Source organism: Triturus cristatus, chromosome 4_1, assembly GCF_964204655.1.
Source record: "Triturus cristatus chromosome 4_1, aTriCri1.1, whole genome shotgun sequence".
In the NCBI taxonomy this organism is placed as follows: Eukaryota; Metazoa; Chordata; class Amphibia; order Caudata; family Salamandridae; genus Triturus; species Triturus cristatus.
In genome coordinates this window covers 236292883-236319454 of record NC_140585.1, presented here as the reverse complement: position 1 = coordinate 236319454, position 26572 = coordinate 236292883, and the positions used below count along the sequence as shown (strand labels likewise).

At 44.0% G+C, this 26572-nt stretch overlaps 1 protein-coding gene across 1 annotated transcript in view; it reads left to right on the top strand.

The window, feature by feature from the left end:
- SYN3 (synapsin III) overlaps window positions 1-26572 on the top strand; it is a 1380627-nt gene that overhangs the window by 297856 nt on the left and 1056199 nt on the right. Inside the window, exon 3 of the mRNA XM_085651961.1 lies at window positions 6712-6769. Within this exon, the coding sequence (XP_085508087.1) occupies window positions 6712-6769 (58 nt within the window). The remainder of the gene's footprint in view (window positions 1-6711; window positions 6770-26572) is intronic.

The window sequence follows — 26572 nt, the reverse complement described above, 5'->3', positions numbered from 1 at the left end:
AGACCTATCGGGTGCCTAGTGTCAGGCGCGGACCCCTGCAAGCGCTGCCAACCTTTCAATGCCTTGCGCACTACAAATGTCTGAGTGGGGTCCCGCCTGCCGCTCATTTGTGCAAAAAAGGAAATGGCTGCCATGTGTCTCCTAGCTGACCCCACTGCCCGCCCTTCATCCCACAAGGTTTGCAAGTAAGCGCACACCCTAGCCGAATCCGCCCAATGCCCCTCCCCCTGGCCCTTTAGGAAAATGCAGTATGCCCCAAACGCCCCTTCGTATGCCTTCCTTGTTCCTGGCGCTAGGCTAGCTGCCACCAAGTCCGGTAAGTGGGGGCACCAATCTGCCAGAGCTGCTCGGGTAAAGGCGTTGGGTGTGGTGCTGCTCCCGGGAGATGAGATCTGAAAACCTGCATCTTAAAACGAGACAATGCGTCAGCTGCGTGATTCAATACCCCCGGGACATGTTTCGCCCTAAACTGTAAGTTTAACTGCATGCATTTCAAAACTATCTCCTTGATTAAACGGAGGATAATTTTACATTTTGCCGACTGACTGTTTATGCATTCCACCACTGTCATGTTGTCGGACCAGAAAACAACTGCTTTGTTTCCCAGTTGTTCCGGCCAGACGAACAATGCCACCCAGATGGGGAACAATTCAAGGAAACCAATGTTCGCCGTGAGTCCAGTGTCAATCCACCATGCCGGCCAACGCTGCACCACCCACTGAGTGCCCAGTATGGCGCCGAACTCCTCACTGCCCGCGGAATCTGTCATGAATCCCAACTCTGCACAGGAGGTGATTGGGCCGGGCCACAGGACAGAGCCATTGAAGTCCCGCAGAAATGCCAACCAAATACGCATATCCTGCTTGACCTCTTCGCTCAGTCTGGTGTGATGGTGCTTCTGCTTCAGCCCAGACATCGCTTGCGCAATGGATTTTAAAAATGGGCGTGCCAATGGTATGATACGCAATGCAAAGTTTAGTTGACCCACCATTTGCAGCAATTGATGCAACGTCACCCTTTTTGCTACTAGGCATTGCCTCAGTGAGTCTCCAAACCTTTTCCCCTTATCATTGGGGAGCCGTGAGCACCCCACGATAGAGTCTAGCTCGATCTCCAGGAACTCTATGACCGCGGCTGGTCCAACGGTTTTTCCCTGTGCCAGTGGTACCCCAAAACTCTTCATCAATGCACAAAATTGCTCCAGCGCCTGCCCACCCACCGTGCTCCCCGGTGGCCCCAAAAAAAGGAAGTCATCAAGGTAATGCAGCACATGTCTATGCCCCGTCGCCTGTCTGAAAGACCATTCTAGGATAGTGCTAAACATTTCAAAATATGCGCACGACACAGAACACCCCATAGGCATGCAAACGTCCATGAAGAACTTGCCCTCGAACTGGAAACCAAGTAGGTGGAAATCGCTCGGGTGAACGGGCAGCAGCCTGAAAGCAGATTCTATGTCCGATTTAGCCATCAGCGCCCCTGGGCCCAAAGCCCTCAAGAGTTCAATTGCCTGATCAACAGATGCATAACGCACAGAGCAGAATTCCTCATCAATGGAGTCATTTACCGACTGCCCCCTTGGCGCTGATAAATTGTGGATCAACCTAAATTCCCCTGGTTTCTTCTTTGGGACCACCCTCAGCGGAAAACACACAAAGTTATGCACAGGAATCTTGTCAAACGGCCCCGCCACTCTGCCCAACCTACATTCTTTCTCGATTTTTGCCGCCGCTACCCTAGTGTTCTGAGTGACCGACAATTGGTTCCTGCAAAAGGATGGACCCACAAAATCCGCCACTGGGATTCTAAACCCCTCCCTGAAAGCTTCCACCAGCATCCTTGCCGTGGACGTGCATCTGTATCTATTTAACCAGGGTGTCATTGCATGCAGAAGAATCGGGGACCTAGCTTTGCTGAAACCACCTTCGATCCAATTGTTTGGCCCCTCTATCCCTCTGTTTCTTAAGACATTTTGCCTCGGCATGCCCTGAGTTGCCACAGAAACTGCACGCGTGTTTAAATCTGAATGTCCCTGGTGGCCTATCGCAGGTGCGCCTTTTGAAATCCCAACAGCAACCCTTCTTCCCAGCCCCCCCACCTGGTGCCGATGAGGGGAACGACCGAAAGGGCTGCGGCCTTGGCGCGTCCCTTGCAGGCTCTGCTGCCAGACCACCCAAATGATCTAATCAAGCTATCCCCTCCACCTGATTCCATTTTAGAGTAGGATCGGATTCCCTGATGCGCCTGAATTTTTTGTCATATTCCAACCACCCTGTGCCCCCCTGCGTTGCCTGCGCCGTGCTGATCCTTGATAAATAACAAGCCATTGCGTGCGCCTCTTCCGGGAAGCGCTCTGTCATCGCAGCCATGTAAATATTGAACACCAGCATCCAATGCCTGATGTTCTCCTCCACCCTGTACTTCAGCATATCATTCGCCCACTCACACGCGGGCATATAATCTTTTTTCCTCCTCATCTCTTCCCTCTCAACCTCATCTATTAAGAGTGAAAAAATGTCAATGTATGTCCCCTTCCAAATTCTCTCCTTAACCTCCTGTGACAAATGGCGGGACAATGATTCATACGATGTGCGTGATTCGCCCGCACCTAACAATGGCAGTGTCTGCGGCTTACCATGCGAAAGTCCTGCAGTGTCTTTGGGGATCACGACTGATGGAACTTCTTTAAGCTTGCTTTGGTCGATTAGCTGTCTTGCCTTTTCCTACGCGTCCGCCCCGGCAACACCCGCTGCACTCAAATTCAACCCCATGCCCCCAAGCCAGGGAAGCACGGCTGCTAGGCTGGAGACAAAATCAATCGGAGGTGTTGGTCCCCCCCCAGGTGCGGTTGGAACATTTAGAGAAACATTGGGCACCCCTGGCACTGGCAGGGGTGCCCACTGTGCCCCCACTGTGAGGCTAGGATTTACTGGTGCTGGTGGCAAAACAGTGTGCGTCGGAGGTACCGGAAATAATGCAGGGACCACGGGACCTGGCACCCCTACCGGATCTACGGGTGAAGGCTCGCTTGCCAGTGGGTTGGGGGACGCGGGCACTCACAATTCAAACTTCCCCGGATCAATAGAGCAAGACTGGGCGGTCGCTCCTTTAGTTTTCTTGGAGCAAAGCATTGGAATGCCCTGCCAGTTCATCTGAGAATGGAACCATCAGAAATTCCCTTTAGAGCTAAACTAAAAACTCATCTCTTCCCTTATTAACATCTCCCTGTCTCTCTGTCTCGGTGAGCTGTAAGGAGTTTTTTGTCAGCAATTAGCGCGGGGATACACAGTTGTGCAGCCATGCGCTTTATAAAACGCTTTATTATTATTATTATTATTATTACAGGCAGAGCTGGGCCCCCCCCTCACCACTCCCAGGGACAACCTGTGTGCCTTTCTTTGTCCTATTCTTTTTAGGCAGGGGCGGGAAAGTTTCTCTAGGGGGTAAAGCGTCCCTGCGTGACCTCCCTGAAGACCCCTCCTGTGTATCCAGCCTATCCGCCAGCTGTGCCATGGTGCTATCCATCTCCCCAATCTTTTTCATCAGGGCGTTTAACACAATTGCAATATCAGGACGCCGTTCGCCGCGCTTAACCTTTGGGGGCATGGCAACCTACTCTGGAAACCTTTACCACGTATTGTTCGAGGAAACACGACCGGCCACAGCACCCACACTACCAGAGCCTCAATACTGGCTAGCCCAGTAAGGCAGGTGAGCAATAGGCTCCAACCCGCTTGGCTCCTAGCAGCGCCGGGATGCAGGCCCTGTCCGTGTCCTCAAGCACCCTCTGATCCGATCCGTGACGCCCTCTCGTCCTCGAGCGTCCCTTCCGATGTGTACAAAAGCCAGACACTCCCTCAGTAACTCCCGTGATTCTCGCACCGAGTCCCGCTGGACGAGATCTCCGACGCGCTGCTCTGTGACGGCATCGACGGCCGAATCCGCTCTCCCGCTCGTCGCTCCCCAGGCAGGAAATACAATAGCACCACGGAGACCCAGAAGTCCGGCGAGTCCGCAGCCGACGACACTGTATGAACAAAATTGAAAAAAGGTTAGAAATCCTCCCGAGGGAGGAGGCACACGCGACGGGTGTGCTTCCGAGGGGAGCGGAGTGCAAAGAGACTGCACTTCGCGCTCCCCCAGGTTTTAAAGGGGTTGTCCAGACACCAGCTGGAACTGGTTCCTGGCAAGGGGTCACCCGCGACCCGGAAGTGATCAAATCACTTCCGGGGCGTGGAGGAGCCTTCCTAGACCCGGAAGTGATCCAATCACTTCCGGGGCATGGCCCCCCGATCAATGCGGGGCAACGGGACGGGTGAGAGACGGGGGCACGGCCGACCACCATAATGGCGGCGGGGCCGATGCCGGCCCCACCTTCCTCTTCTGTGGCATGTTTATTTTATCAGCAGTTATACAGCAGGTCAAGGATGTTTAACACAGGGGTATGATTCTGTGGCATGTTTATTTAATCAGCAGTTATACATCAGGTAGAGGATGTTTTAGACTGGGGTACCATTTTGTGGCATGTACATAGTAGCAGCAGTTGTGCAGCAGGTAGGAAATGTAGTGAATGAAGGGTCGTCATCAGGACAAGAACATGTACTTGCAAGAAAGACCAGTAAGTCTACATGTAGGAAAAAATAAAAAGAATAAATCAATAAAGATATAATTCCTTCCGAATAAATGGGATATCTCATAATAGTTATGCTGGTGTTTACGCATGGTGAAAATTTGGTGAGACGACCAATCTGAAAAATCAAAAAACAAAAATCAATTTGTAACCAGAAACCGAGATGAATGCAGCTGACTGTAGAAATGTACATGTGAACCTCCACAGGAATTGTCAATCTGAGGAGAAACTTACTGGAAAATGAGAAGACAAGGGCAGCAAAAATATTCAAAATGGTCGCATAATGGTCAGGCATAAACAGAGAAAAAATACTCACGGAGAGCGGAGGGTGGGGGGTTAGTAGACAACAGATCAGTGTGAAAAATACAAGAAAACCTGCCTTTAAAAAATGTAGATAGAAAAATAAACTCCTCAGTGATTATTTCGAAAAGCAAAATAAAATCAAAATATATTTGTCTCATTATATATATCTTATCCGCAGGGGCTGATTTGCGGAAAGTTGGTCTGTTAGTCAATCGATTGTTGAGATAACACATGAACTAGATATAATTTGCATGAAAGGCATAACTGTAACAGAAATGAACATGTAGCAACATTCAGTGCATAACCACCAGATACCACGCAGGTCATAATGTGAGGCAATAATGGAGATGCATTAATTGGTAAAGACATGAAGCAGTCGGTTAGTATCACCTCAAAAGGATATAGCACATATCACAAATATAATGGTATATATAAAATGTGGCACAGTTGTCCATGGGAGCACAAATTGAGATACATGAACTGGGGGAATCATAGCACAAACACAATTAAAGTGGTTTGAAGAACAGTATGCAAAACATATCAACCATTGAAGGAACAAAATCTTGCTTGCTCAATCAGTCAATGGGATAAGGATGACAAACGCAGAACATAACAATAAAGATCAGTATTAGGAGATGTTAAGTATATATCACAGATTTACACTCCTCCATTGAATTCAGTCCATTCAGAATACTGTCGCTGTTGAGGATCCACTCGTCCCACTCAGCTTTGATTAAAAGAAGTTGAAAGTCCCATCCTCACAGCAGTCTCTTTACAACCTCAATCACCTGCCAGCGTACATCATTGTCCGTGTGATTCATTTCACAACAGTGTGGTCCCACTAGAGCCGACATGGCATTGCATCTTATGACAAAGTCGGGTCTTTACTTTTCGGGTGATTTGTCCAATGTAAATCTAGTCACAGGGACACAAAATTGCATATGTTACATTATTTGAATTGTAATTGGAATAATGTTTCAGTTTGTGAATCACCTCACCTGGTTGGAAAACGTTTCTGTTCTGTGTGGAACCACAACAGTCCAAAACAAATCCGTTCTTATTGTTGTAGTCGTTGATGGTGTTTCGACCCGTAGCGAATGAAGGGTCATCATCAGGACAAGAACAAGTACTTAGAGGCAGGAGCAGTTAGTCTACATGTGGGAAAAGAAAAACAACAGAATAAATAATATTTATGGATTGATATTAATAATTATAACAGGAATTGATTTGTTTTGAACTGTTGTGGTACCTGTAATGTTGGGGACCAAAATATACAAAAAGCATAATTGATCTATTGTTTTCATATGTTATACACAAAGTTGTTCACTCGCTGCGTGACCACTGGAGCACAGAACACCTTTTATTACGTTGTGAATATATGTATGAAAAGTCTATCATCTAATGATATTTTGGAATCTAGGCATCTCTTGTGGATTGAATAATATATATCTATTAACTTTCATATTTTAATTGATCACACCGCAGGGATCCTTCTGTTATACTTGTGATTACATGCAGTCAAAGAAGCCGGGCGTTTCAAGGCAAATTCCTCCTTCTCAGTATCATTAAATGTAAACATTATGAATGTTTTACAGGGGCACACTGACTGCGTCAATCGAGGCAAACGAGTCTGCTCCTGGGCCTTAGATTGCCATAGTGGGAGGAGGGCCACAGACCAAGGACATGGTGCATTGACTGACTTTTGAGTGTTCACAGTGCAGGACTATCATGGAACGTCCAAGAATTTCTCTTATATGGTTTTCTTGTATTTCCCACAGGGCCAAGTACTTCCGGGCAAAGAAGGTGAACCAGGACTATGAAATCCGAGTGGAGCAGGTGAGTGTACATGTACCATGGACTCCTAACTCAAGAGGTTTGGCTTAGACATGATAGCATGTGTGGTGGTCGACATAACTAGGTGTAGATAATACGCTTGTGATACATTTTACTTTATTCCGGTCCTAGTTTGAGAAAAGGCTGGTTTCTGACGTTTGGAACATGTGGCATGTATTGAAAAGTATCCGTGAAAATAATGTATTGGCTTATGTTTTAGGGCTTTATTTTGAGTTTGTGGGTCGATGGACCGCCAAACCCACTGTGGCAATGCGGCTACCGCTGCAGTGGTGGTCCGACTGCCCTATCACAAGTTGGGCAGTCGGACTGCCATGGAGCTGCTGCTGCCGCCAGGGATCTGCGATCCCTGGCAGCCTTGCTTGTCTGAGGCCCCTAATATAGTGGCGGTGCCGCTAAGGCACCACCAAGCATATTAGGAGTTTCCCCACCGCCACAGTTTTAATGGCTGTGAGCCCACCATCAAAAGTTTGGTGGTGAGGAAGCAAAAGGGGGCCCTATCGGGCCCCCTGTTGCCTCTGCGCCAAGGGATGCATGCAGGGGGGCACCTAGTGTGCCCCTCTGTATGCATGCACACCCAATACCTGCAGAGCATGGACTTTACAGTCCATGCCCTGCAGGACGACAAGCTATCATTCATTCCTCATGTCAACTCTGTCATCTCATCTTCCTTTTATACGATCAGGATGATAAAGAAACTGCTACCCTTTCTTCCTTCTAGTTCAGGCAAAACTCTCATCAGCACTCTCGTTATGTCTAAAATAGATTATTGTAATGGTCTACTCATCAAAGCACAAGAAAGAGTCTTACACAAACTACAGATGGTACAAAATGCTGCAGCTAGGATTCTCTCAGGCATACCCAAGTTTAAATCCATCTCAGGAGTCATTCGACAATTACACTGGCTACCCATTAAAAGCAGAACAAAATTCAAAGCATTGTGTATAGCCTACAAAGCAATTCACAATTCAGGTCCCAAATTCTTTTTTTAAAAACCTATGCCTCTACAGACCAAACAGGACCTTACGGTCCTCCTCAGATCATCTGTTAATTGTTCCCAGAACTAAGAAAGTCACTTGGGAAGACAGAAGATTTATTGTAGCCACGGCCAAACTCTGGAACATACTCCCTCTACACATCAAAAATACCCCGACCTTGTTGTCCTTCCGCAAAAAATAAAAACATGGCTATTTCAGTAAATAACTCCCTCCTCTCCTTTTTGTTTAACAAGCTGTCCACAGCGCCGAGACACCTCAGGGTATTTGCGCGCTCAATAAATTGCTTAAATAAAAATAAATAAATTGCAGTGCCTTTCTAAGGCTCACATATGAGCCTTAGCACTGCACCGCCGTGAGACCGCCACCCCAGGATCGCCGGACCTGGATTCCAGTCGGAATCTGGCAGGCGGTCTCATTATGGCTGTGGTGGTGTGGCAACTGAGCGCTGGCGTAGCAGCCTGCTGCCACACCACCAAAGTCATAATAAGGTCCTTAGAATCTGTCCTATGTATGATGTGAAGCCTATTTGGCAGCTATTCACAGATGCACATACATTAGGAAAGCATTAGCATGGAAGGATATATATATGTTCCCCTATCCTATTAGACTTCTCTGCCACCTCTGACACCACAGACCACCGGGTGGTAAGGAAAAGATTGTCTACATTGCCAGCATTAGTGAAACAACGTTATTGCTTTGCTTAATTCCTGCAGATCCGCACCCATCAAGTCAAATTAGGTACAATCCTCTCCAAAGCAGCCACAATTACATGCAGAGTATCTCTGGGCTCTGATCTGTCATGCAGCACACACATGGCCCTCCTGGTGGCATTTTAACTCCTTTGAGATTGGTTATGACATGTAGGCAGGTGGCATAAAGTTCCTCCACAAGCTTGGTGATTAGTTTGGAACTTACTCAACTTGTCTCACTACCTTTCAAAGGCTCATTGGTAAGATGCAAATTAACAATCTGTTCCTAAATGTTATAAAATGGAAATCCTACTGATCGTGCCTTGGTCCAGTCACCCTATCTCCACCCTGGCCAGGGGAGCTCCTTGGCTGCTCTCAGAAATTCACCCTGATGCGTCCTGTGGCCATGTCACATTTGTATTAACGCAACAAAGTATACACTGTCCACCCCAGCATTTCGCCTCATAATCCCAAAGATTTCAAAGTGATGCAGGTCACCTGTTGTTTACTTTGAAACAATGTGACCACATCAGCCAGCCAAACAGTCCCCACATGGATCCCAATAGAAGAAAGAGCTGCATTGAAAACACTTTTCCTCGCCCACCAGATGCTTCATGGCTACGCTCCCAACCATCATTGGGCACCTTTTGTCCCCGAACAACTACATGTCCAGGGCTCCTCCTAGTAGAATCTCCTCTCTTTCAATTAAGAAATCAAAATCTCAATTTTCTCAGATCCTTAAAGACCCCTCTTCTCCCAGGCATTTTCATAATGAGGTTTTCTCCAGGTCAGCTCCCTCCAGTTGGACTGTGTGTCCTGTCGAGTCAGGCGCCCAAGTCTGGCTTCACCCAGGCTCTCTGAACTTTTTCTTTCTCAAGTCTTTGCCATCATTTTGATGGCATTATTGACTGGTATATGGGACTGCCCAATGATCAACTGTTTTCTGCACCACCTGGTACTTGCAGGTAGACTATATTGCATGTCACTAGTCCCTCATTATATCCAAGGCACTCTGCGGCTATGGCAAGATGGTTAGTAGCACTTCCATAAAGCTCACATCAAATTAAAATAAATGGATGATTGTTAATCAGAAAGAAGCACAACATTGTGTTGCTTATTTTGCCGGTCAATACCTACCAGGGAAAATACTAGCCGAAGGCGATACAATTAACATATAATGCCTTTCTGTGAAGGCTGATGACTGAGGAGTCATCTGCCAAAGCAGGAAGATTAACGGCAGCGGTCCAATAAAATACAATGTATAACAGGTAAAATCTCTGTATCCTTCCACCTAAAATACTACTATAAAACTCATCTTGGTAATTTTTTGTTGGAACATTACAAACTGCTGTGCATCGCATTGAAGTTACGTAAGACCAGTATACATGTTGAGGCGGAGAGGATTGAGAACAGATTGGTGGTCAATAGTTGCCGAAACATATGCTATACATGGCTCCTCGCCGGTATCTCAATCATAAAGACTTGACCTTAGTCAAAAGTCACTCGAATAACTCGGTTGCCAGAGTTTTATGAAGCCAATTTGGTAGGGTCCTCTTCTACAGGTTAGTTTCATGGAATTTCAGATCTTTGGGCACTAAATTCCCAGAAATCTGTCTGCGTGGTTTATTCTATTCAAAGTATATTGAGTAATACAGCGCTATCTTACCGACAGGCGATTCCTGATTAACAGATCGTAGAAAATCAGAGTATTCTATACACTCCAGAATTAATTTCCAGTATGCTTTATGGGTGCAACAGAGAATGTTAAACATATTTTCAGACCTCTATGAAGCCAGCAGAGTGCATTCAGTTTTGCATTAGGTGGTCATGCTAGTGGAGATTCAAGAACAGTTTGGCTGCCTGATACTGGTGTCTTCTTTTAAGTTTTAATTTCTTTGGGAAGCCGGGTGTAAGTCACGCTATAGTAGTCAAGAAGCGCCACCACCAGGGATCTTATGTAACAAATCCCTCATCTTGCACCATCCCTGTCTCTTTATGTGCCCTTTCTTTTGAGTTGTCAGGACTTATTATTATTATTATTATTATTATTATTATTATTTAAATTTGTATGGTGCACAGCTACACCGAAGGGTTTCCCAGCACCTGCTAGAAAGGAAAGGGGCCAAGTAAAGAAATCACTGATTGAACAACCAAGTTTTTGCAATAGGATTGCAATAGGATTTCTTTAACCCCTTCGCCGCGGCGCAAATTCCGCCGTGGCGCTGGGGGATGCGGGGTGAGCGCGGCGCCGCCATGCTCGTGACGGAACCACGCCGTCATGAGTCACGGGCGAGCTGTGCTCATGACGGCGTGGTTCCGTCACGACTCCGCCCACTCTTTATTTCGCCCACACAGGCGGGGAATCAGCGACGCGTGGGCGGAGCGGCCGCAGCATGACGGAACCACGCCGTCATGAGCACACGCCGCCCGTGGCTCATGACGGCGTGGTTCTGTCATGCGCACGCAAGGGGTTAAACTTTTCATTTTTGTATCCATATGTCCTCCGAGGATCCACTAGTCCAGATATATCTAAGTTTAACTCCTTCATGACAATCTATGAGCACCTTTTTAAATGCAAATTTCTCTAAAACTATGCCAAACAAAACTAAGCAAAGGCACTTCTTTGAGTAAAGTTCTACCTCTGTCCCAAATTTGGTTTAATTCTGTTCAGTTGCTTTTGATGGTTCAACTTAAAAGAGAAAATGATCATTAACAGACGTTTAATAATTATTTTATTTTATTAATTCTTTATTATTCTTGTGTCCATTATAGAAAAACACACACTTCAGCCCAGACAATGCATTTTGTTCCTAATTTGAACTTTTTCAAGGCTACAATGTTTTGTATATCAACGATAAAAATACATTCAACATAAAACACAAATACATTTAGACAAGTTAAAATGTGTCAATTCATTGACATCTACTGAATTTGAACTTATATAGATTTCATTATGGTCATACGTATTTGATGATTACTATTTTCTGTATCTTGGTCTTGTAATCAATTATTTGTACAGACATGTGAAATGTTATATCGGAAAGTAAAACTCACCCAGAAATAAAGTAATGAATGATTTAAAATATAAACATTGAGAAACGCTCAGTTAATTTATGTATCATATATATTGGATAATCCAAACAGGTTACCTTTATTATCATATTCAACACTTGTTTGTCTATCATGTATATTAAATTATCCAAACTATTTCCCTTTTATCATTATATTCAAGACTTATACTGTCATGTATTGTACAAAGAATTCAAGTTCTAATTCTTGTCTAATTCACATGCTATAATGATATGCCCATACCTAATTCTAGAAGGTGTAGAAATCCACAGCATGATTGAATATGTCACCAACAGCCCAGTATTTGTTCTTTAGGCCTGGCTAAAAAGAACTTTAGCCTATTTGTCTAAATGACTTTATGCCATCAAATCTTTAAAAAGTACAATAAGAAGCAGAGCGAGAGTTGGCTTTGAATCAGCACCCTTGAACTATGGCTTTTCATGTGTTTTTATGGTTTGCCATTGCTTGGTTGGGATGTCCTGAAAGGCTTTGGTATTTTTTAAATGGTTACATTGTCACATTTATATTCACATTAGGCTTTGGTGCTGGGGATCAACTTGTCTTTTTGTTAGACTAAATCATTGTGAGTTTTTTATGTATTTAATATTAATAGCGTGTTCACGATGTTTATATTCATGAAGTGCTTTTTGTTTGGATGCATTGGTCTGTAAGACTAAGGCCCTCATTACGAATACGGGTTTAAATTGTGCTCCCTTTGCAAACCCATGTTTGCACAGGGATAGGAAGTATGCATTGTGAGATAATTATCATACCAGAGTAGCTTTACCCTGATATGTTCCAAAGGGTCAAACCTGCTGACATTTATTGGGGGAAAATGTCTGGAATTGACCAGTACATGTGGATTTGGTGCTGCTATAAGGACCAAAATCTGCATGTTATTCCCCAAAAACTTGTAATCAGGTGATATTCATCCCACCCAATGAATTCATTCGATGTCTGCGGAGTCGGATTTGATCAGGTGTGATAAATATCACACCGTTTACAGGCTGCTCGTTATGAGGGCATTAGTGTTTTATAATAATCAGCACTGCATGCTAATTTGTTTTACTTTGCTGTCATAATATGTTGTTGGATTTATAGCTTTTTGTTCAAGAAGTAAAGACAAGCTTGCATTTAGGCTTTCTCAAAGAAAATACTAGCCCTTGGTCAAAAGTATGCACTAGGCAATATTTTGCTTTGTATGATTTTCAAGTTGACTCCTTAACGTGCAAACATTATCTTCATACTCCTTTTCATAATGCTCTTCTTTAAGGGTACACTGTTCAAGAAGGGGACCCTACATACAGTTTCCGTAATGTTGCAGTCTAAGATCATGCGATATGATGAAAATCTTGTTTTTAGAACAGCTGCAGGGAAACAAACAAAAAGTTACCCAAATACTACCACACAACTTCCACTAACAAAAAGCTAAACTACTGGATTTGACAATGCGTGTTTTTTGTTGTCAATTTCTTTCGAAGCGGAATTTGTAAAAACTAATATGTCAGTGTTTGCAGACCACAGACTGAATTTAATTCACTAACTTGGCATTCCTCTGCATCATTTCCTTGGCCACCTTATGACTCTGGCCCTGAGGATTCCAATCCTTTTTTACCTTAATATTGTAATTGTATTTATATAGCACTTACTACCCCTGACGTGGCATTGAAGCTCTTTTCAGCGCATATCACGCTACTCCGTAACCCAAAGTAGATTATTGGTGGATTAGTATAGGGAAATATAAATTGGTAATTGAAGCTGTGGCCATGTGAGTCTGTTAATTGGATTAAATAGGATAAAAGGGGGATAGAGGAGGGAAGAGTCTAGAAAGTGTTGTTTGGGAAATCATAGTAGTAAAATCAGGTTTGGGATGAGTCAAAGGAGAGATAGAGGAGGGAAGAGTCTAGAAAGGGTTATTTGGGAGATCATAGTTGTATAATGAGGTCTGGGATGAGTCAGAGAGTGGAGGGAGACAATAAATTGAAAAAGCATGAGACATAGAGTAGTGAATTTTAGAGAGTTTAAGGGGCTTTTTTCTACAGTGGAAGTACAGTAATAAATATATGGATACATAACTACATAAAAAGGTATACATATCTATGGATAATAATAAAGAGATACAAATCTGTATTATATAGTGTCCCATATGTACATGTATGGATAAATATTTAGAAACGAGGACTTTCAAGTGTTGCTCTACGTAAAGCTAACTTATTTATTTTTAGTATTTTGGGCACGTTTTATGTTTGTTTATTTATTTATTTATATTTATTTATATTTTATATGTATGTAACAAAAGTAAATAAATAGAAAAAAAAGCATGCGGATGGCATTTTTTTCTATTTGTTTACTTTTTTTACAAAAGCGGCATCCGCACTTTAACTTTAAACATCCCAAGCTAAAGTGCGGGTGTCACGATTGCTTCAAAAGTAAAGAAATTGAAAAAACTTATTTTTTCCGTTTCTTTACTTTTGAAGCAATCGCGTCCCCATGCTTTTGCTTAAGTTGTTTAAAGCTAACGCGCGAGTGCCGCTATTGATTTGTAATGAAATAGCTCTTGCATTACTGGAAGTTTGAGCTATAAACGTTGCATTATTATTAGCAACGCCAATAGCTCAAACTTTCAGTAATGCAAGACCTATTGCATTGCAAATGCTTGTTCTTGTATGCTGAGGTTTTGAGGCGGGGTGCCAATTTGGAGCAGGGATTCCTTTATTGTGTGCATTTGGTGATTTGATTCCTGATGAAAAGTAGTACTGGTCCATGTATTTCTTTGTGGTTGATACAAAGCAGTTTGAAATGTGTTCTTCTGGCAACCGGTAACCAATATAGGGCCCTCAAGGCAGGGGAGATGTGGACCTGTGGCTTTATATGTAGGACTAGTCTGGCAGCAGAATTCTGAATTCTTTGTTGTCTTTTCATTGTTGATAAAGATCATCTGTGGTAGAGTCTATTGGTGTGATAAAGTTTAGACAGAGTTTTTTGTAGTAATAAAGCTTGATCTTGCTGACTTATCCACTTGGGCATTCATTGATAGTCTACAGTCCATTGTAATACCAAGGTTTCTTACTTTCTTTGATACTTTAGGAGGTGGTCCTAGATCGTCAGGCGCAGAGTGGGCATAATTTTTCCAATCATCACATGTCAATATTTCAGGTTTGGACACATTGAATTTGAGGTGGTTCAATGTCATCTGCTGATCAATGGCTCAGAGGCAACTGAAGATTTTTTTGTTTCCAAAGTCTTTGGAGCTTTCCAGCTTAAGAAGTATTTGTGAATCATCTGCGTAGTCAGCTAAAATTCAATGATCATTGCCAGTAATGACTTCACTTAGATATTGAAAAGCATGGGTGAGATGACAGAGCCTTAAGGGACTCCTGTATTTGTGAAGTATGGTTTGTATGAGAAAACGGGAGTATGGATGGCATTTGTTCTGTTTTGAATGAAGGATGTGATCTAGTTGAGAGCGCTCTCCTCTATGCTGGCTTCCTGGAGTCCTTTTAGTGTCGTGTCCTGGTCTACTGTGTTAAAGGCAGCTCAAAGGTCCAAGAGGTGTAGAGCAGCGACCCTATTCTGGTTTACTATGTGTTTAAGGTCATCTCAGACAGAGATGAGGGCAGATTCTGTAATGTTTCCTGGAGGGAACCCTGTATGGAAGTTGGAAAGTATGAAGTTATCTTCAATGAATTATGACATCTGGATGAATGCTTCTCTTTCTATCAGTTTGCCCAGAAAAGGTCCATTTGTAATTGGCCTTAAGTGGTTTGGGCCACGTGGGTCCAGGTATGTTTCCTTTAATAATGGGCGTATGTCTGCCTTTTATTTAAGTCTTCTGGAAAGACTCTTGTTAAAGAATTATTGAGGATTGTTCTGACTTGTGTGGCAGTGGCGGTAGTTAAAAGAATGCTCTTGAATATTTGTCGTAGACAAGGGTCAGAAGGGAAGCCAGCTGACCTGCTTGTTTTGACAAGATCCATAAATTTAGTTTCTGATAGTTGTTTGTAGGAATTCAGAGGCTGGGTTAGCCTACCCTTGGAGGGGATTGTTGGAAAAGGGTTGGTGCTGGTGGTTTTTCTTTGTTTTAAATAGGAATCCAACATGTCTGCTTTGATTGTTTAATGATATGTCAGTTTTTCAGTAAATTCTTGAGAAACTGGATGAGTTCCTTCTGTGCACACAAGTTTAAGAAATTCAGTCAAAAGTTTGTAAAATTCTTTATTTGCACATTTAGGATTTTGAATTCTGTTTCAATAATGACTTTTTTTTAGCTTTTTTGAGAGTTGACTTGTGTATTCTGTTAAGTTTGCATAGGTTAAGTTTGTCCTAAGTGGAATTTGTTTTGAATAGGTACATTGTAGCTTTGCAATTCATTGTTTTATCTTTTTTGGTCCTGCATTCATTGAAGGTGCTTGTTTTCTTTTGTCCTGTTTTGTTGTTTTCATTGATATAAGGATATCAAAAGCTTCCTGGAGACACTCATTGAATTTTTTAGCTGCATTTTTTGAGTCTAGATCTATGTCGGAAGTTAGTTTTGTTGCTAAGTATTCAAGATTGAGTTTGTTCCTTAGTCGATATGTGGTTGCCTGTAAATTAGCCTGTGGTATGGTGACTTGTAGTGTTTTGTGTTGAAAAACTACCAGATGGTGGTCTGGCTGTTTGATTGGAGTAATCCTTTCAAAGATAAGTGGTTATGGATTTGCAAAAATGCCATCCAGGATGTGTCCAGTGATGTCTGTATAGGTTTGTAAATGATCTGATGCAGGTTTAGTGTGTCTAGGCCAGTGATGATAGTTCTTGGATGGGGCATATTAGGTTTGTCAAATCATATGTTTAGTCACCCAGGATGCATAGGTTGAAGTGTAATTTGAAACTGTATCTAGAAACATGTCTGGGTTAGGTGTAGTTTGAAACTGTGTCTAGAAACGTTTCTGGGAATGTTGCTTTGCTAGGTGGTGGCTGTAAAGAAGGAGGAAGTTACAGAAGTTAGTTGGTGTAGGGTTGCATCTGATGAGGAGGGCCTCACAACTTTGTATGGAAATGTTATTAGTTTTGATGAGGTTTATTGTTTCCTTGAATATAAAAGCTAGTTCACCTCCTCTTTTGCCTATGTTATTTTTCGTGACAGTTTGATAGCCCTGAGGAACAGCTTTGTGCAATACTGGAGCCATGTCGTTTCCCAACCATGATTCAGTTATGAAGAGTAAGTCAGGTTGTGTATCAGTGAGTAGGTCATAGATCTGATGCTTGTTTTTAGAAAGTGATTGAGCATGTATTAGTAGGCTGTCTAGAGATTGTGTTTTGGTGGTGATTTGACTTTGTTTGTTAGAAGAGCAAGAAGTATTCTTTGAACTTCTAGCAGGTATACGATTAGTGATGGTATTAACTGTATCAGGATAGCAATAGCTTTGTTTGTCCATATGGTAATACTCGTCCAGCAGGCTTGGAAGGCATTTTAATGGGTCTGTGTGTGCAGGTGGTGGAGATGGTGGTTGAGAGTGAGTTGCTGGGCTGTGTTGTTTTTGTAAAGTAGCCTTGCTGTGTACTGGACAAGGAGATGCAAAGTAGTGAAGAGTAGTGTGTTGTTGATATGCTTTGTGTATGTTTAGGCTGGAAGGTGTATTGATTAAAGGTGGTGGAGTATGTGGGTCATATTTAAAGGCTCTAGATGAGAGGCGAGTGAATGAGTGTTGTTGTGTTGGAGTGTTTGTGGCAGGTGTTGGTAAAGAGAAAATGTGGGTGTAAAGTTGGTTTAGAATGTGTATTATTTATGTAGTCATGAGGGTGGGCTATTTTATGATGGACTGTAGTATGAAATTGTGTGTATATGAGATTTTGGTGTGTTGTGTGTGAATTATGTTTTATTTTTGTGGAGTTGTGAGATTAGATATTGATGTAGTGAGTTTCTGTTAAGGATTTGGATGGAAAGTACTGTTGGTGAGCGGAAGTTGAATGGTAAAGTGGGTGGTGATGTGTGTTGGAGGAGAGTGTATGCAGTGCTTGAGAGGACATGGACTGGGGTCATCAGTGTTTTATTATATTTGGGAGCAGGAAGAGATAATATGTGTGGTGGAGTGGAGTGAAAGGACTGGTTGGTTGTGTTTTTTTGGTAAAAAGATGAGGAGGGTTTTGTTGATGGTGATGGAATGGGGTCTGTTAGGAGTATGTTGAAGGTAGAGATGGTGTTTTGTATGAACAGGTAGTGTGTGCTTGAAGAGATTATGGTTATGTATAATATTGGGTTTGTGTTATGTTGGTGGTGTGTGGGTTGATAGTGGTATAGGACACAGTGGTGGTTTGTGCGTGAGTGAAGATGCCATTGTGTGGCAGCAGGGCTAGATGATTTTATAGATGTCGTTGTGGGGTTTCGTAGGGATTGTTGAGACATTGAAATGTGGATAGAGTTGGTTTATTGTGAATGAGTCGTGTGCATTTGCTGAGACTCTGTCATTATGTTTAGGGATGTGGATGGCTTAAGGTGATGGCTGGTAAATGGAAAAAAGGGCAGCATCTTTGGCCCTAAGACTGACCTGGCCTGAACAGGCCCAAGCAGGAAACTACCCTTGCTGTCTCCGCCTTTAGTCGTGGCGCCGGGGCTGAGACGACCTGTTCCATAAGGTTATATCAGGTGACCTTGCACCAATGGGAGCCTTAGCCCTACCAATCAGAACCCTAGCCCTAAACCCCAGAGCCAATGGGAGCCTTGGCCCTAATCACTGCCGTAGCAGCCAATCAAAACCCAAACTCTAAGATCTAGGCCCAAAAAAACACATAGCCTAGGAACCCTTTTAGAACACGAATGCAACCACCAATAAGAAACCTATTCAAAGAGCACATGACCTTAAACTTAAGGGCCTGTGCAGGTGTGAGGGGAGGGGGTCAGACCTGCTCAGATTCCTGTGGTCCAATCACTAAAGCACAAACTGGATCTCCTTGGATGCAGACAGGCTCAATACACATTTTGAAGTTTGTGTTCCATCCTGCAGTTAAGACCCAAATCTAGAGCCACTAAAAGGCTGCTTTTGCAGGTTTCTGGAATAAATGTCTTCAATTTACACCACTTGATGGGACAAACCACAAGGGGTAGGCAAAAGTATTTGAAAGCAGATTATTGCACCCAGCTACCTTTTCCTGGATCTTCTTTCACATCCAAAAAGGCAAAAATAATCATAGAAAGGGGTTTTATGGCATCGGGTCATAACCTGCTGTGGGTAGTGATAACAGCTGGTGCTTGAGGTTTTAGTGTCAATCGAACTGGTAAACCATATGTAATGGTGTAAACTTAGAGGTTTGTTTTAATTAGTTGAAAGGCACCCAATCTTAACTGCTGGAACAACCTGATGTTTCAGTAATTCTGACTGGTTGCCTTTCAATCATTCCTATTCGGCTCTTGTGTTTGGACCTTTCAGATAGGATGCTAAGTAGCGAGTCATAATAACTATAAATAGCTTGTGCCTCCCTCAACTGTTTTGTGATCTAAGGATATGCAGGCATCCCAAACATGACCATTTTTCCAAATACATTATTTTCCATAGGTGGAATAAAAACAAGCATTGGCAAGACAATAAGTTTTCAATTGGTTTTGGCATTTTTTTTTACCCATGCTGCACAGCATCCCTGATGCTGTGCAGCATGGCTAAACAATAAAAATAAAAAAATGCTTTGAAAAATTGCCCGCTTCAGTTTGTTGGTGAGCGCACCACGCATGCATGTGTCTACAAAACGACTCAGCCGCTTTTTTTCTCTTTTTAGTTAAAACCCAAGATAGAGTGGTAACTAAAAAGATAGAAAAGCGTGAAAGCGTTTTTTTTTTTAGAGCATGGGGGGAGCAAGACGGGTGTGGAGGCTGTAGGGGGAACCTGAGCCAATTGGTGTAGGGAGGAGAGCAAAGTGGAGCGCTGGGGAGGGTAAGCATATGGGCAGAAAACAAGAACGTGGAGCTGGTATGGAAAGCACACAGATGTGAAAGGAATGGAGGGTGAGTAGGACACAGGCAAGAGAGAGAGAAGTATGCAAGGGTGAAATCTGGAAAACACATGCCCTCTCTTGGAGTGCTTAAAAAAAAAAAAGAACCAGGGGCGTTGTTGTGAACCCCTCCCCCCGCACCCTCCTCACTTTAAGAGCTACTGTAGTGGGTGAGAGTCTTTAAAGGCCTCTGCTGCCTGCAACACGCAGACAAAATATCACAATTAGTGCTGTAAAGTAATTTAGCACCAATTGAAGAGCAAGCCAGATCAAGGAAGAATGAAAGATGAGTATATAGACATGAGAAAGGGGGGAGGAATACTGAATGTGAGAAAGGGTGAAAGGATGGAAAGAGGGATGGGTGGATGAATGAGTGGATAGATTGATAAATGGCTGAAAGGGTGAGTGCATGAATAGATTAGATGGAAATGTGAAATGATGGCAGAATAAAGGGATGGATGGATAGGTGACTGGATGGGCATATTAAATGATTGCAGAGTAAATGGATGAAAAGGTGTAAGGGCAGGTGAAAGGACGGCAGAGTAAGGGATGGCTGGTTGAGTGGGCGAAAAGATGAGTGAATGGATGGCAGAATGGATGTATGGATGATGGATGGCAGAATGGATGGATGAATGGATGGATGCATGGATGGCAGAGTGGATGGATATATGGATGGATGGATGACTGAGCGGATGAATCGATGCATGGCTGAATGGATGGATGGATGGTAGAGCGAATCGATGGATGGCAAGGCGGATGGATGACAGAGTGGATGGATGGCACAGTAGATGGATGGATGGTAGGAAGGATGGATAGATGGATTAATGGCAGAGTGGATGGATGGATTGATGGATGGTATGTGGAAAAATTGACCCATGGATGAAAGAATGAATGGGTGACAGAATGTAAATGTGAAATATTGGATGTCAGTGGGTGGATGGAAGGGTGTAAGGATGAATTGATAGATGGTTGGACGGAAGAGACAAGCGAGCTCTTCTAGAGAGGGGTGGGCTCACCTGCTTTGCTCGCTTGGTGCTATCAGGGCTTTATTTCAAAGTGGGAGATATTTTAATTTTCTGGCTACTCCCTTGAAAAGTAGTGCCTGAACAATGAGCTGTGAAAGGACACGAGTAATACATCAATGCTCCAAGGGAGGGACAAACACAAGAAGAGGAAGGAAAGCCTACGAGCAATTGTGAGTGGCAGTGAAGCCAACCAGTAGTAAGCAATGGGCTCACTAAGCCTACTGTAGGAAACTATATGTCTTGCAACAGGGTTACAGGATCTGATGTTACACAAGAAGTACATGAGACGACCTCAAAGTAAGGACACTTAGACTACCGAGGGAGCTTGATAGAGCACCATTTACGGTTCTCAACTTTGAATAATGGTCTATGCCATAAGGCAGGGTTTTCCAAAGCAGGTCCTGGAGGGCTGGATCCATGCCAGATTTTATCTTATCCCCATTTAGATAAAGGTAGTTGTTTTAAAATCTGGCATGGATCCGGCCCTCCATGACTGACTTTGGAGAACACTGGCATAAGGGCGTTGACCCGGTTTTACCACTGATCGGCTGTTCTCTTCGGTTGTTTTGTCACACGGACCACACATGCACTGGTGTACCAGCGCCACTCACACTGGGGGCGCCCTATGCTTTGCCAATATCAATGCACCACACACAGCTCTATGAAACGCCCCTCGAGCGCCCCCACCGCCCGCGTCCTCCTAATTAAAAGCCTCTTCTCGTCCTCGCTACGCGGCTTTGCGGTCTTCACTCTGAGCCTGCTAAGGAATGTGTCACCCGTCGGGGCAGGGGACGCTTGGCAGTGCCCAGCCTTGCCCAAAGTCATGGAGAAGCTTTATCGTGTACGGTGGGCTGAGCCCTCCAGAACAGCGAGGATCCCGCGCTTTTTCTTGGCCAGCCCTTCAGCGGGCCGGCTTTATAAGGAATATCAGTGTTGGCAGATGACGGGTCGTTCTGCCCCCTTTACCCTCTCACCAGGGTCTGTTTTGGGTCCTCAGTGGATTCAGAGTCCCTGTTGCCTTGAACTCTCTGCCAGCCCCCCGTCCTTTCCTCAGATGCTTGCCTTGGCAGCCGCATCCGCCAGTGGGTCACATTGACAGGTTGTTTACTGTGGAAGTGAAGCCCCCTCGGCCCCCGCACCCACCCTTCCCCATGGCCTATTGAGCTAAATTTAGCCCCGAGCGATGAAGAGACAGAGCTTTATTCATCACAGGACACTCCGGATGAATTCTGAAGAGCAGATTAGGAGAGTGGGGAGCGCGAGACCCCCGGGGCCTCCTTCTGTGTCTGTCTCTCTCTCTCTTCCACGTGTTTGCCTGTCCATCCACCCCAGACCCCACCCCACCCCTGCTTTCGTACATCTTCCTTTCTTTCCATCCTCAGTCTTAACGTTTCTCAAATTGTGCTTCTTCTCTTTCCTGATGCACGTCTCAGGCCTCTCCTCCTTCCTTCTTCTTTTCATTTTTTAACTCTCTATTTCTCCCTTGTTGCCTTCCCACTCTCTGTTCCCGCCCCCTTCATTTGTCTGTCCTTTTATACCTCGTTGCTTTACCTCCTCTTATCATATCTGCCTCTCGCCCTGCCCCCACACTTCATCCCGTTTCTCCTTCTCCCGCCAACTTCCCCCTCATTTCATCTCTTCGTTCCAATTCCATTGCCCTCTCTCCTCGAAATTATCTCCTTTCTGACATCCTTTACTTTGCCCCCCACTTCTCTCTCTCTCTTGCTCTCGGTATCTATTGCCTTCTTTCCATTTATCTTTCTTCTTGGTACCTCCTCTTTTCCACCTCACCAGTTTCTATCGCTCTCTACCCCTTTGCTTGTTTACATCTCTTCCTTTTCACACACGTCTATCAGTATTCCTACTTCACCGCTGTATATATCTTCTCTTCCATTCTTTATCCTTTTCTTTGCTGTTTCTCTTTCCCCACCCCTTGTTCTCCCCTTCCTTATTATTTGCTCTCTGTCTCTGTCTCTCTCTCTCTCTCTCTATATATATATATATATGTGTGTGTACGCACAGCTGGTGATAGCGAGTAGGTAGTCATAGTTAGAAACAAAGTTTCCATAGGAAGAGCATTTTTTGATTTGCTAATAACTTTGGCGCTGCTTAACCAATCTTCACAAAATTTTAAAAACGTATACTTTAGTTAGTTCCGCTGCTATGTTGAAAGTCGCGGGGTGATCCGTCAAGCATGGGGCTGAGAAAAAGGGGGGGGGCAAAAGGCTTTTGACCCATGTAATATCTATGGGGATTTAGTATTCTTTGAATATGACTACAGCCCGAACTACTAAACAGAATTACACCAAATTTGGCAGAAAGCTAGATTTGGTTACAGAGATCACACTTTCAGTTATTTGGTGTAAATTCGTCCAGTAGTTTGAGAGATATTAAAGACTAAAAAATATCGATATCTAGGTCCTGATTGACTGGTCGCAACATGAAGGAGAAGTTGCGCCGCCATTTTGCTTGTTGCATTGGCTGGGGGGTGGGAAAAGAAGAGTGCAAAAACATATAAGGAGTCAGGCTACAGGCATCTTGACCCCATAGGACGCATAGAGTGGTCCCTTTACGGACGTCTGACTGTGGATCCAGAGAAAAGTGTAAAAAAAAAAGCATTGCATCCAACCCCATTCTGCACACGACCAAAGGCCAGGCCCCTGAGTGAGTGGTGCTGGTTATATCAACATGCGTGCTGAAAAAACATAGAAATTCACTGAAAAAAACAAAGGTTACAGGGACATTATACATAGGTTCTGAATTTACTTGCACAAAACCACAGAAATTCAGCAGTTTTATTTATGGTTAACTCAAGCAACCATAACTTGCGCGCTAAGGTAACTATAACGCGCGCTGCCTCACCAAGCACAGCTAATTACTCTTCTATGGCATCATTGATATTATCATTACAATATTTGCAATAAAATTAACGATGAGAAAGCTGTGTATGGCGGGGGCGACTGTTATAGTTACCTTAGGGCGCGAGTTATAGTTACTTGAGTTAGCCATAACTATAACTGCTGAATTCCTATGATCTTTTGCAAGTAAATTGAGAACCTAACTATAACATCCCTATTACATTTGTTTTTTTCAGTGAAAAAAAAAAAATATATATATATATATATATGTTCTTTCCGCGGTGGAGTGAATCTTCTTTTGGATATATGTTTATATATGTATATATCTATATATATATATACACTGAAAAAAACATAGGTTTCAGGCACATTATAGTTGGAAATTAGCATTTAAAAAACCTTAGAAATTAACTGAAAAAAACCATAGGTTTCATTGATGTTATAGTTAGTTGGACATTTCACTCGTACAAAACCAGAGAAATTCCACTGTTATAGTTAGTTCAGCTAACTATAACCCGCGCCCCCACAATGCACTGCTGATAACGTCACATATTACATCATTCATGACATGGACAGTGACATCACTGATGACATCACTGATGACATCACTGATGACATCATCCAGTGACTGTGTGTTTCTGTAAAGTTTAAATATGTTTTATATATATGCCAAGGTGTATTGAAGAATGAGTGGGTGTATAAGTGTTTGGATGGAGGATTTAGTAGGTGCGTGACTGACTGTATAAGCGAGTGATTAAATGTGTCTTACTGAATGCATGGGTTAGTGACTAAACTGTGTGAATGTCTGTATCAGTCTGTCTGTTGTTGTGTAAGCTGCTGCATTGGTCAGTAACTACATGAGTGTCTATATGGGTTATTGATTGGTTGCCTGAGTATTTGTATGGGAGACTGTGTGTGTGGGTGGGTGGGAGGTGTGTGACTGTGCATAGATGTATGAGAGGTTGATACACCGGGTGTATGGGTTCAAGAGTGCATGTGGAAACAGCTGTATGGGTGAGTGAGTGTGTGTATGGGTGTGTTGGTGAGTGAATGGATGTCTCAGTGGTACATGTCCAAGTAAATACATATGTAAAAGGCAGTGTATGTGAGAGTTGGAGTATATAAATGACTATATGTGATTGTGAGAGTGGCTGTATCGATGAGTGTGTATTTGTATCAGTGATTATATAAGAGAGTAAGCATGTGGTAGTGTCTGTATGAATAAGTGAGGTGGTGTGTGTAGAACTGTATAGGTGAGTAAACGGGAGTGTGATTAATTCTTTGCATGACTGAATAGGTGTGTGAGTAACTCCATGGATGAGTGGCGGTGTGTGAGTGTCTGTATAGGTGTATGAGTGCATATGATAGTGTTGTATTGATAAGTGAATGCATGTATGAGTGATTGTATGGGTAAATGAGTGGATGTGTGTGTAGACCTAGGAATCAGTGAGTGCGTATGTAGTAACTGGTATAGGTGTGTCGATGGTTTCAAAAATGATAGTCTGTATTTTACAGTGGGTGTATCAAAGGTAATATTAGAGTGTGAGGAGGTGCATCAGATTTTCACGTGGATGATGTCATCAGTGATGTCATCAGTGATGTCACTGACCATGTCATGAATGATGTATATGTGACGTCATCAGGAGTGCATTGCGGGGGTGCGAGTTATAGTTAACTGAGCTAACTATAACGGCGGAATTTCTCTGGGTTTGTACGAGTGCAATGTCCAACTAACTATAATGTCAATGAAATCTATGTTTTTTTCAGTGAATTTCTAAGGTTTTTTAAATGCTAATATAACATGCCTGAAACCTATGGTTTTTTCAGTGAATTTCAAACGTTTTTAAGTGCTAATTTCTAGCTATAACATACCAGTTGCGTGTCCGGAGTGGTGGAGAAAGGTGAGCGTGGCCTCTGAAACACCTCTTAGCAATCCCACAGTGTGTGGGATTTACTGGAGGTAACAGGAGGAGTAGTTAGCCCCCAAAGTCAACCTTGGGGACCAACTATCCCTTTTATTACCACCAGTAAGTCCCACAGAGCAGGATTGCTAACTTCTTATATCAGGCCCGCCCCCTCCCTGCACCACTGTGCAAACGTTCCCCGTAGCACGTTGTAAGTAGGGGGTTTAAGTCCCCTTGAATCCTGAGGCTCCCTGGGGGCCAACTTGCCCACCAGGTACCTCCAGCAAGCGGCACAGAGCTGGTTTGCAGAGAGGTGGTCCAAGACCATGCCCCTTTTTACACCTCTCTGCAACGCAGCTCTGTGGCACTTACTGGAGATAGCTGGTGGGCTAGTTGGACCTAAGGGACCCTCAGGATCCAAAGGGACGTAATCCCTCAATTTACAAGGAGCAACAGGGCCCGTTTGCACAGTGGTGAAGGGAGGGGGTGGGGCCTGATTTGACAAGTGTGCAAATGTGCTCAGTGGTACGTTTTAAGTGGGGAGATTAAGTCCCCTTGAATTCTGAGGGTCCCTGGGGGCCAACTAGCCCACCAGGTACCTCCCTAAAGTGCCACAGAGCTGCGTTGCAGAGAGGTGGTCCGAGGCCACGCCCCTTTTTTACACCTCTCTGCAATTCAACTCTGTTGCGCTTACTAGAGGTACCTGGTAGGCTAGTTGGCCCCCAGGGACCCTCAGGATACAAGGTGACTTAATCCCCCAATGTAAAAAGCGCCACGGAGCGTGTTTGCACACTTGTCACATAAGGCGCCACCCCCTGCTTTCACCACTGTGCAAACGCGCCACGTGGCTCGTTTTAAGTTGGGGGATTAAGTTCCTTTGAATCCTGAAGGTCCCTGGGGTCCACCTAGCCCACCAGGTACCTCCAGTAAGTGCCACAGAGCTGCATTGCAGAGTGGTGTAAAAAGGGGGTGTGACCTTGGACCACCTCTCTGTAAAGCAGCTCCCTGGCGCTTACTGGAGGTACCTGGTGGGCTAGTTGGCCCCCAGGGACCCTCAGTATTTAATGGGAATTAATCCCACAACTTACAACGCACCAGGGGGAAGGTTCTCAGAGTGCTGCAGGGAGGGGGCGGGGCCTCCGGAGCGATGCCGGCTTTTTTTTCCGGAAAGGGGGCTGTGTGGCCCCCCTTCTTTTTGCACTTTTGGGGCCGTGGGGACCCTATCCCCCAGGGCCTGACCCCTATTGTTAAAAAAAACGGGGAGGGGGCTGCCTGGCCCCCCT